Source organism: Vombatus ursinus, unplaced genomic scaffold (genome assembly GCF_900497805.2).
Source record: "Vombatus ursinus unplaced genomic scaffold, bare-nosed wombat genome assembly UNPS02005286.1, whole genome shotgun sequence".
Taxonomy (NCBI): domain Eukaryota; kingdom Metazoa; phylum Chordata; class Mammalia; order Diprotodontia; family Vombatidae; genus Vombatus; species Vombatus ursinus.
Window position 1 is genome coordinate 7038822 of NW_020945064.1, and position 12501 is coordinate 7051322.

The window sequence follows — 12501 nt, forward strand, 5'->3', positions numbered from 1 at the left end:
TGATGTGGTCATCAGGCCAAATTAGAATGACTTTTATTATGTGTTCCAACTTTGTTCTGAAAGCCCACTATTTTGTAATAATGTATTACAAGTCACACTGGTGAGGATAATCTACCTGATAATGACAATTGCTTCTAACTAGATTTCTGCTAGGCATATCACGATTCAAGGTGATAGATGAATTATGAACAACCTGCAAGTACCTGGCCATGGACTAGTTATTCACAAATATAGACTAATTGGCAGGGAAAACCAATCTAACTAATTGAGTCTAAATATACAGCTTTTAAAATACAAGAAATGAAGCTTTAATTACCCAACTTATCCCAAGAAAAAAAGCGCTCACAACTCGGATCTAACAAACTGACTATAGTGAGATGAGAATGAATGATAATTAATACATCAACAGTATTTAGTACTTTGTAGTAATAACCACAAATTTAGGATTGGAAACGTCTGAATGAATTTTAATTTTAAGTAGAAATCCTGGCCGTTCATTTTAGCTATGAAAATTCGGACACTCTGCCAACAAAATTCAAGAAATCTTATACCAAAGAAGACTGAAATTATAATGAAAAATAAAAATCCCCAACATGCAAAACAAAGCAAAAAGTTTAGAAATGTATATTCTGTTGTTGAAATCTGACTCATACTTACTCGATAATTATGATATGGTTCAGTTTCTGTGTATTGCACTCTGAAGTTCTCATATTGTCCACCACGCCAAAACCGTTCTATTTCATAATCATAATAAGGATCTGAATAAGGTTCAAGTCTGAAGAAAAAAAAAAAAGACTGTAAATTCTACTTGTAGAATGGAGGAAAAAACCTGCATGCAACATTATGAATAAACAAGTATTTATTCAGAACCTACAGTGCCTAATTGTACTATATGCTATAGGAGACACAAATGATAATAATAAAGTCTATAATATAGTGCTCAGTATATAGTATGGATGACAAATCAACATGACTGGTGTAATCAAGAAAGGTTTCCATAAGTGGAAGTTGAGATGAGCCAGGACATAGAGTACAATCTTTCATTTATTTAATTATTTATGTTTTTTTAAATTTCCAGTTCCAAATTCTCTCCCTCCCTCCCACCTCTCCCCCACCCTTTCAGAAGGCAAGCAAAAATTACGTGAACTCGTGCAAAACTTTTAATTTATTTTTTTTAACATTCTTTTTTGATTTTTTAGTTAACTGACTAGAATCTTAAAGTATCTCTAATGCAGTAATTCTTTTTTCCCCTTTATAATTGGAGGAAGAGAGATAGGGAGAGAGGAGAATCTATCTCCAACTGTTCCTTAATGTTTTTATTTATTTGCATGGCTTCCATTATTATCTCATTTTAGATGACTACAAAATCTGTATTCTGTTCTGACATCTTTCCAGAACTCTAGTCTTTTACACTACACTAGACGGTACCATTATTGCCTCAGTAACCTAGGCCTGAAATCTTAAAGAATCTTTTGACTCTTCCTCCTCCCCCCCATCTTTTTTTTTTTTAAGCTAGGCAATGGGGTTAAGTGACTTGCCCAGGGTCACACAGCTAGTAAGTGTTATGTGTCTGAGGCTGGATTTGAACTCAGATCCTCCTGAATCCAGGGCCGGTGCTCTATTCACTGTGCTACCTCGCTGCCTCCTCCCCCCTCATCTTTCCCCTAATAGTGCCATCTAATTGCTTCTGTCAGATATTGCTAGTTCTACCTCTTTGATATCTTGCAAATGCAATCTGGTTCTTTCTCCTTCCACAGCAACCACTGTAACACAAGTCCTCACCCCAGAATACAAGTCTCTTAACTATGGCACTAAGCATTTTTACTTCTCTACCTTGCCCTTTTAGCCACTGCCTGAGTAATCTTCCTAATACTTGGAGCCTGGGCTTTAATCATATCACTCATATGCTAAAATCACTGCTGCTGCTGCCACAACAATAATAAACTTTAGTGGTTTCGCAAGTGTGTATAGGATGACACTAAATCCCTTGTTCTGACACTCCAGGACTCGATAAAAACTGGCACTGACCTAACCTTCCAGATCTCTTTTCAGCATCCGTCGGTGATAAGATCATAAGAAGAAAGTTTCCCCCTCCTTTAAGACCCAACTAAGAAGTCATTCCATGAAGCCTTCCTCAGTCCCCACTCAGTTGCAAGAAATATCTCCCTCAAGTTTTTTCACAGCAGAGAATGTCAGACCCATTCTTTTCTTCTGATAACATTCTACCTCCCATTATGTATCTCCTGATAGAGGGTCAACTCTTTTGAGAGCAGGGATAACTTTTAGATACTTTATCTGAGAAGCAAATAGCACAATTGTTAGAACGCAGCAATCACTCATATATTTGATGAAAAGAATCACGAATCAATCCTGGTGATAAAGCCTGAAGATCTAGAAGAAATGAAGGGAAAGATATCAAAGTTTTTCTAAACAAGAAGTCCCAGGCAATGCTTGAATAACTTATGCCCTCAAGCTACTAATTAGTAAGAAGAGAAGGAAGTTTGACAACAAAGGAGATGCAAGAAGAAAGAACAGGTTTGGTTTTACAACAACCCAAATGATTCACTCACTCACAAGAACCTGCTACCTGCTCGAGACCTAGAAAAGCCCAACCAGGTATCAGGAAATCTTAGTTACTGGCAATTTCTACTACCCATACAAACAACTGGAAACGGTATCAGTTGCCCAATTTAGATCTGAACTCCTGAACTGAAATCTCAGTGCCTCTAGGTTTTTGATTACAAACTGAAAATGAATCTAAAACTTCCCAAAGGTGCAATTTCTTACAATTTCTCATTCATTTCTCTATGGTAGAAATAGACCAAGTTTACTAACCAGAAAGCAGCCACCCGGCTTAAATGGAACCATAACACACCAGCTAGTAAAAATATGCTATAAATTACAAGTTAAAAATCCTTAGGTAGAAAATAACCTACTTAGTCATCTTTGATTATTTTTCTGAAGCTTGCCTCACCAAGCTATCTAAAAGATAAAAAGTCTTCTAAGCTTAATGTAGCACTATCTTCAAAACTCTTGCTTATGCTTTATATGAGGGAAAAGTTGATAGATATTACAGAGAATCCAAACTGAAAATCCAGCTTGGAAGTTTTGCTTCCATCTTCAGATCCTGTTTTTAAAAAAAAAAACAAAAAAACCCAAAAACCTTTGATCAATCTCAGATGAACAAGCCACCTCAGCAAACAGGTCATTTACTTATTTATGACAATTTAACTTGTGCTCTTGCTGTGATACCTCTTCTAATTTGTTCTGCATACTTTCATTTGTGTCAGTGGTGCCTGTTTTTAAATGCTACGTAGCCACTGCGCGATTTCTAAGTTGTCTCAAATATCACCTACTACGCTTACGGAGAGTTCTTAATTTAAGGCATACATTTTAGGATTAGGTATATAAAGTCTCTTACTTTAAAGTAAAGCCAAACTATGCCTCAATGTGTTCAATACAAGTCTGGATTAAGATCTTATAGAAAAGAAATTCCTTTCACTAAAATAATTCTCATAGGAGTAAACTTTAATTTCTGGAAAAGTTTAAGGAAAGAAGAAATCATTTTCCTTTGACTAAACTGTCTCAGAATATTATTTTGCCTGCTGTCCGGAAAGAAGCAATGCTCAAAATTACTGTATTCTCACACCCAAATTAATGCAGTATCTTCCTGATAAAACTTCCTGTTCTACTCTTCTCCCATTCTAATCCATCCTTCATAACACTGGCTACAATCAACTTTTTAATGCACAGATCTGGTCAGGTCATTTATTGGTTTAAATTTTCAGTAGCTCCCTAAGGTCTGTATCAGGTAAAATTAAAAAACGTCCCCCTGGCATTCATGGCGACCAATCTTTCTGTCTCATCTCCTATTACTACTCTTTTTATACTCTGCTCTTGCCAAAATTAAACAACTTCTGCCCTGCCAAACAAGCCCTAAGCCCCATGCCTTTGCTCATGCAATGCTTGAAATGTTCTACTCCCTACTTTGATTCATTTTTTAAAAGCCCAAGTAAAATTCCATCTCCTATCTGAAACTTCTCCTGAACATATTCCAACCCAGCACAGTACAAAAATTCAATAACTTCCTTTTTAGAATTCACGCAGCACTTTACTTCAAACCTCTCTGATTTTTCATTTAACAGTTTTATTAAATTTTACCTATAATTTTGTCTTATATTCCAACTAGACTATAATCTCAACAAAGGCCACTTACATATCTTTACTTAAACTTATATTCTATAAAAAGTTAAGAGCTTAATTCAATTAAAAAACCATTTATTACTGTCTACTATGCAGAAGATACTATACTAGGGATAAAATATAACGAAAGTTTCTACCTTCAGGGAGCTTACATTCTAGCAGGGGAAGGGGCAGGAAATACCACCTTTATTCAAATCAATATAACCATCTGAATAGGGAAACAGCATTAATAAAAAGGGAAATCATTAAAGGGTTCCCAGATGAGGTGGCACCCAAACTGAACCTTGAAGTTAGGGATTTTAAGATGTAGAAGTGATGAGAAAGTGCATTCCAGGCACATGGGATAGCCTGTATAGAAACATGAAGAAAGGAGATGGAATGCCAACTTCAAAGAGCATGTATGCCTCTTTGACTGAAAAAGTATGTGTGAAGGGAAATAATATGAAATAAATCTGGAAAGGTAGGCTGGACCCAGACTATGAAGGACTTTCAATGTGAAGCTAAAGAGTTTGTTACTTTATTCTAGATGCACTATGAAGACACTGGAGACTCGAGCAGGGGAGTGACATGTGCTTTATGAAAATTATTTTGGCAGCTTTGTGTAGGATAGTTTGGCGAGGGGAATACCTGGAAGCAGGGAGACTAATGAGGAGGCTGCTGCAATAGTCCAGGCAAAAGGTGATGGGGGCCTAAACTAGGGTAAGTAACCATGTCACTGGATAGGGTATGGCCTTTACAGAAATCAGAAAAAAACAGGTAAGATTTAACAATCAACTGGATATGAAGAATATGAGATAATAAAGGGATCAGAAGGTCTCCAGAGAGATATAAACCAGGGTGATTAGGATGGTGGGGCACTTAAGAGAAATAGCAAAGTTTGGAGGAGAGGTGTATTTATAATAATATTAATAATGGACATTTATATGGTATTTTAATGTTTGCAAAGCACCTTGCATAAACTATTTCATTTAAGCCTTCAGATTTTATGAGGTTAATATTACATGTAACATTATCACCATTTTTAGCGATAAGGAAACTAAGACTCATAGAGGTTAAGTCATTTGCCCATGATCACAAAGCTGGTATCTGAACCAAGAAATCTTTTTTGGACAAGGGGGTTTGATGTACTGATAAGAGTTGGGAGATTCCTAGATGACAATGTCCATGGGTGATGTGAGATTTTTTGTTCAGACAAGAGACTCAAACTGAATATATTGATTTAAGAGCATCTCTAAGATGATAACTGAACACATGGGAACGTATCAACTAAACAAGAAATCTTAAACTTAAAAATGGGCATGATATCAACATGAATACTTAGATTACATCATTTTTGGTTTGTGTACTTTTTTATATTAGGATGCTTCTGCTAATGGTACCTTAAATCTAACGTTCAAGAATCAAGATGGCATCTTTTACATGAAAGGTCTGTGTCTAAAATCTTCTACTATTAATTAGCTGTCCCTATCATACAGGTTGAAAAGCCATCAATTTAGATTGGTTCCTTCAAATTAATAGTATTCTCTCCATTTTCCAAAGTGATTTTTAAAATCTTAAATTATTAAAAAAAACAAAACACCATGTGGCCTGAACTTATCTATTATTTGTAGTTTATCACATGTGCTCCTGTGCCCATTAGGCGTATATGTATACCTACATACACATGTAGTTTCATAATGTTTGCCAAGTACTATATAGTCACTGAACACAACATGGTACAGAGCACTTGGCTTGAAGTCAGAGGATCAGGGAATTGAGGCTTGGACACTGTGTGGCTTTGGGCAAGATGCTTATCTCTGAATCTTAGTTATCTCCATCCGTAAAACTGAGTAATTATGTCAGTACTGATATACTTCACAGGGTTGTGGTGGGGAAAAGCATTTTTTTAACCCTTCAAATGTTACATACATAAAAATAATTCATATTATCACTATGAAGAGCAGTTATGGGAGATGTTTAACTAGAGGAAATTGTAGTGCACCTCTGCTCCATCAGGCCTGGGGAGCTGAAAAATGATCAATAACAGAAAAGACAAAAGACAAACAGTAGGTGAGGGGCTTTAAAATAATGGCTGCCCCTTCACATGTCCATTACACTTTCTGTTCTATTAAATTCCCATCCTCCAACCTCTTGCCCATTTTCTTTTACAAAATATGTCCGGATTTGTGAACCAGTCTTTGGATATTTACTTCTAGGGAAATAAGCTGTGAATAGTCACTTGAATCCTTCCCCCTACTATGCCATAAGGCAGGAATGAACAATCTATAGCACGTATTTTCTTTGTTGAAGAGACAAAGTATGATCCAGAAAAATTTCAAGTTCTAATTCACTGGACACAAATATAATAGCCTTTTTATTAGCAAAATGCTTCATCTACATAGGTCTCTAAAATTCTGCCACTTTGATTTTGGGTTTATTCCTTTCTAGCAGTTCTGATTATACCTTATCTGGTGAAGCTAACAGTTTACCACTCTCTTCTGAGAGCAAAAGGAGACCTGAGCAACACTTTCTTTTATTTATTTATTCATTCAACAAAGAGTACATAAGAACCTACTATGTACCAGGCATAAATAAAAGTTCCATTTCCATCTTTGCCTCAGCCATTAAAAGGGCAATGACAGGATTGAGTTTTGGCACTGAGTTTTCTCTGAATACAGAATATTAAGGTATAGTCTGAGGCCATGTTTGCATATATTATCATTTCAAAATATACTTATGAAATCAAAGGTCAGTTAAAGTTATATGACTGAATCTTCAACAAATATCTATCAGTCCCATTCATCGCGAAGATTTTATTTTCATTTAAATTCACAAATACAATTTATGTTGATACATAATGAGTTTTTCCATGACCGAAGGTAAAAAGTGACTAACTACAACTGTGAAAGGCTAACAAAATAATTTAAACTGTTAAAAGCATTTCAGTTTATGCCAAGCACCTGGAATGAACCAAAATGATTTTCTTTGGTAGAAACCTGGCTTTAAGGTGTTTTTATGCCTGAAAGGTGATACAAATAATAAACTTACAGAGAAAAGCTATGACCCCACTAGACTACAGAAACAGCCTTTTGCTGCCAAAAGCATGCTCACATAATAAAAGTTTCTAGCAACATGGTGAAGAGAAATAAAGCGAGCAATGTTGGTAGGCAGTGGGATCCATAACCCAACCCCCAAGTAAAGGCTCGCTGTGCCTTCTGTGTTTTTGTGTCGAGCTCTACAGATTTCCTGTTTCCTGATGTACCCATGTAGGGCTGAAGGAAGGAGAAAGGAGCACAAGGCTCCTCGAGCAATTACAAGATATGATCTCAGACTTGATGGGAACAGCAGATGGCTTGTTGAGGGGACACCTACGATAGCACAAAGCCCCAATAATTACTTAAAAGAATATGAATAAAAGAAAAGCCAATTGCTAATATACAGCCAGAAGTTGTTTCAGGGATGCCAAACATATTATACTGGAACAAAGTTAATACACCCTAGGTAAATACATGAACTTACACCCACCAACTTCTGGTCTACTGCACAGGTGTTTCTCAGATAAGAAGATACCTCAGAAAGGAAAGGAAGCAATTTTTTCTTCCAAATAACTACCAAAGAGTTCTGAGACTAACAGAAATATATGCTGGCATTGCCCTCCCACAAATCATTAAAGAAAAAACAGTTCCACTTCTTACGCTGTATCTCTGACATCTCTAGTAATCCGATAATTCCATTCTCTGAAAAATTCATTTTCTTTGTCAAATTCCCGCTCATCTTCTCCAATGGTCACTGTAAACCTTTTTTCTTCGAAATCAGGTTCCTGTTCTTTTCGAATGGTTGCCTTTTTTAACACCTACCATTGCAAGAATACAATGACATATAAATCATTTAAAAAGAAAATACTATCACAATAACTGAGGATAGGGGGAGGGGAAAGGGGAAGGGGAAAAATTAGCAATCACCTGTATTCTGGTTTGGCATCTAGCACTCCCAGAGACCCTAAATGGGAAGGATGCTAAAATTAACACAGCAGTCAGGCAAGAAGCTGCATGATGGTGGAGATACTTAAAAAAAAAAAATGATGCCTACAACTTTGTGAAAGAATCAAAGCACAGAAAAGTATCCAACAAAATCACAAATCTCTGGGACTCAGTTTTTTCATTGTAAAATGAGGGTTTAGATAAGATCTTTAAAGGCCTTTCCAGATCTAGATCCCATGATCCTAAATGCTACTGATTTTTACAGCAAATAAGTAAATCAAGTTCTTCACTAAACCATTGGAGTTGCATCCAGCCCTCAAGCCAGGTGCACCAAACACAGCCATGGATTTAACTTATATTCCAATAAGAAAAGATTCTATCATTACCCACAAATAGTTTTGGAATTGAGCCAAGAGACTGAAAATATTCAAGCAGCCAAAAGCATGGAGGTGAAGAGAGAGGGAGAATGGGAGACAAAAGGCTCATAATAATAGGGCTATGACTTAACTATTCAAAACCACTGCTAAGTGTCAACATGATTGTTAAGGTCACTCAAGTTTAAAAAAAAATGTGTGGAGGGGGAGGAGGTGAGAAGGGAGTCTGGTAAAATAAGACAGGAAAATAAATAAAAAGGATATGGAGAGGATAGAAAAATGCAGTGACTAAATTTGCTCATCATTAACAAGTTTTTCCAGAAATGAGGTCACATCCAGGGGAGGGGGTATGGGGGGTGGGTAACATTTGATCTATACAAAGACTGTGAAGAATTTTATGGAAGTTAAAGAAGGGGATGATTCCTAGCTGTTGGAAGTTAAGGAGGGCTGTAGCCACAAACTTTTAGGTCAAATACATTTTGTGAAATTTTCTCTAGTAAGAAATTTGGTTTAAAAGCAGGTTAAACCTTCCAATAAAGTATGCTTGCACAATGCACCTGACAATTACTGGATTTGGTTTTAACTTCGACCAAATATAAAACCAGTAATAACTCATTTATACAGTACCTTAAAAGTTTAAATACCTTCCTTATAACCTTATGAGACATTCTGTCATGATTTCCATTTTGTAGATGAGGAAATTGAGGCACAAATAGATGAAGTGACTTGCTTATAGCTAGTCTCATAGCTAGTGTTGGAGCTAGCATTCAGATCTTTCAATTTCAAAACCTTTGCTCTTGCTACTATATCATATTGCCTTTAAAACAATAAACAGATCTAGTGTCCTCTTCTATGTAGGTTATAGTGTATCTTTCCCAGGGGATATGGCCATATGACCTAAGGAAGTCTATAAAACTTAGGGATACACTATTTATTTATGTTTCTCTTTAAAAAATAAAATAAAATAAAATAAAAGATACAATTAGGACTACAGTATTTAGAACTGGGAAGAACCTTCAAGATCATCTAGTCCAACCTCTATTTTATAGATGTGTAAACTGAGGCCTAAAGAGGGGAGGGAAGTGACAAACAGGTAGTAAGCAGCAGAAGCAGGATTCGAACCCAGGTCCTCTGACTCCAAATTCGGATAGCATGAGTCCACAGAAGTGTGAAAATAATTCCCAGTGGCTTTACTGTGTTTCATTTCATTCTCTCTGGATCAGATAAATGCTAATAATGAATTTTAGGCAATGAAGAAGACTGTATTTTTCTTTTCAGGTTTTCTGCTGTCCTTTTACCTCCTTTGCATGCCGGAGTCCTCTCTCCCAGGCACTCTCTGTTGGGGGTTCTGGAGGTGGTGGAGGCAGAATTTCATCAACAACTGGTCCACCCTATTAAAAGATTGACCAAAAAAATTAAACCTTTATTGGATGTTAATAAGTGGAGATGACAAATATAGCCTTAAGTCATCCAAGTTGTATCCAAGTTGCCACCTTGATAAATCAGATGTCTAGGACCACTGACACGTAAAAAACATGCATCTGAAAAATATATTACCTAAGGTCGCAAAAATGCCTTCTTCCAACTACAGAAGTCATCAGATTTGGGTTCAAGGACACTAACAAATTTCAAAATTTCTTATTCAGCTGGTATTGGAACATCATTTTAAGACTGAAATTTAACCCCCACCCCAAGTCTACAAGGCTTTAATGAAAAGAGAAGTTCATACCCAAGGATTGGCAGGCATCAACGGATGAGGTCCAACAGGTGGTGCACCATTGGGTGGAAAAGGGTCTGGTTTTGTGATCAAAGAATAGTTTCCTTTGTCATTCACCCCAGGATGGATAAACCTACAATTCATCCCCCATGTACAATGACCTATAAAAACATAAAATCAAGTAAGGATTTGTCCACGGCTAATTTTTTTTAACCCTACTACCTAACAGATCTATACAGGATAAAGAAATTCAAGATACTGTATAGTACTTCATAAATTCTAAAGACACAGACAAGTATGCCTTCCTTTTTAGTTAAAACATATCAGTTGGAGCTCAAATTGATTTTCCTATGTGGAATTACAGATACTAGTATGAACCTTCAACTGAAAACAACATAATTAACTCAGACATCTTTTTTTTTTTTTAATAATTTAAGTTCTTACAAACTAGCTCTTAATCACAAATTTGGTCTGAAGGATGAAAAATACTCATTAAATAGATCATTAAGAATTATTATATAAGGACTGAATTACATGTATAAGAAACTGAGTATATGAATAATATGCTAAAAATTATACCTTCAATATGGACAGTCATGTTAACATGCATTTATTAAGTACTAGTCACTGTACTAATCTGCTAAGGGCAATGGAGAGAAGTGGGGAAAAAAATAAAACATACATGCCCTTGCCAAAGGGAAACTGGGCAGACAAAGGTATGGGGATCCACCTATATGAAATAATTTAGAAGAAAGGTACCCCATCTCTCCTGCTTCAGCACAGTGCCATATTTAACCTATAATCACCAGCTTCAGCAAATCGTAAAAAGGATAACAAGAATAAATATGGCCCTGAAACAGGGAAGCAAAATGATTTGTGTAAGTGGCTTGTAATATTAGAAACCAGCTCAGGAGTATTTTAAAAAAAAAAAGATCCTACTTTATCAGTGAGTCAGAAACAAAAAAATTCAGGGAAGCATAAAGTATGCTTTCACTCTGGTGAAACACAGCCAAACTCTACAAATGGAGATCACAGTGGAAAAAGTGACTAGATTGGCCCTGATCTGGTTACACTTCTTAAATAATAAGAGGTAGAGATCTTATCTAAGAAGTTAGTTTTAAATAATATTTTTTAAAAATCCAGAAACAATGTAAGTGGCTTATTTTAAAAAAAGGAGAAAGAAAAAAACCACCCAAATGCTACCAGTATTGTAATCAGCTGCAACAGTGAGTTATTAAATGTTTCTACTGCAGCACTTCCTACAATAGAGTATATGACATGATTCTCTATCAATCTAACATTTTCAAAGTGTATACTGCTTAAAGATGTAAACTAGAATTTTAACTAGTTTTTCTTTGATTCTTTGGTGCAACTACTCCCAATTAGGTTAACTCCTGTCCCCATTTCCCACTTTTCCTCCATTAACCCTGAATGAGAGAGTTGATTTGTATAAAATATTAAGTAATAAAGATCAAAAGAACAATTATAGAAACTGCTAAAATAAAACCATATATTTTCACATGTTGTTGTTTGGCTTTATTTGATGGTAAGCCAGAGAATATGACATAAATAAAATAAGTATACAATTCAAAGCTTTCAACAACCATTTTCCATCCTGTTTCCATTGTCTCAATTAATAGGAAGACACTCTAATATTCAAAGATTTTGATATCTTTAGGAATGCATACAATGAAGAAAATCAATTCCATGGCTACAGTTTTATGCAACCAATACAATGAACAGAACTGGTCCACATTCTACAAGGAGTATGAATTAAAAGCCTCGAATACGACAATGGAAGTTTTTAAAAATGTTCAATTCACTATTGGCTTAAGTTCAAGGAAAATAGAGTATATGTGAAGTGAAGTATGTTTAAGGATGAAGCATTTTGTAAATATTTACAAATCATTTTCCATGGCTATTTTGTTTACTTTTACTTAGGATGGTCATTTACAAAACTAGGTAACTTATTTCATAAAACTACATAACTAGCTTGACTGTAAATTGTAGAATTTTGTTGAGTAACTGGGCAAGTAAAATAAGGTAACTAGACTTGAAGATCTCTGAAGTTCCTTTGTGCTCATGATCCCATATGATTCACGGGAATGCCTAAGTTGTATCTAAAAATATAGTAATACCTCATGTGCATTTTTTAAGGAATGATGGTTTCAAGATGATTGAAGCTTCCCCTTTTTAAGAAATAAATTTATTGGGGCAGGTAGGTGGCACAGGAGATAGAGCACCTGGC

General features: G+C 35.7%; 1 protein-coding gene across 7 annotated transcripts in view; it reads right to left on the minus strand.

Annotated features, from left to right (window-relative positions):
* The window catches only part of ZC3H18 (zinc finger CCCH-type containing 18), an 84648-nt gene that overhangs the window by 52668 nt on the left and 19479 nt on the right, over window positions 1-12501 (minus strand). For all 7 annotated transcript variants that reach the window (XM_027846792.1, XM_027846778.1, XM_027846783.1 and 4 more), the window contains 4 exons: window positions 10266-10414; window positions 9835-9927; window positions 7878-8035; window positions 658-775 (listed from right to left, as the gene is read on the minus strand). In XM_027846792.1, the coding sequence (XP_027702593.1) occupies window positions 658-775; window positions 7878-8035; window positions 9835-9927; window positions 10266-10414 (518 nt within the window). The remainder of the gene's footprint in view (window positions 1-657; window positions 776-7877; window positions 8036-9834; window positions 9928-10265; window positions 10415-12501) is intronic.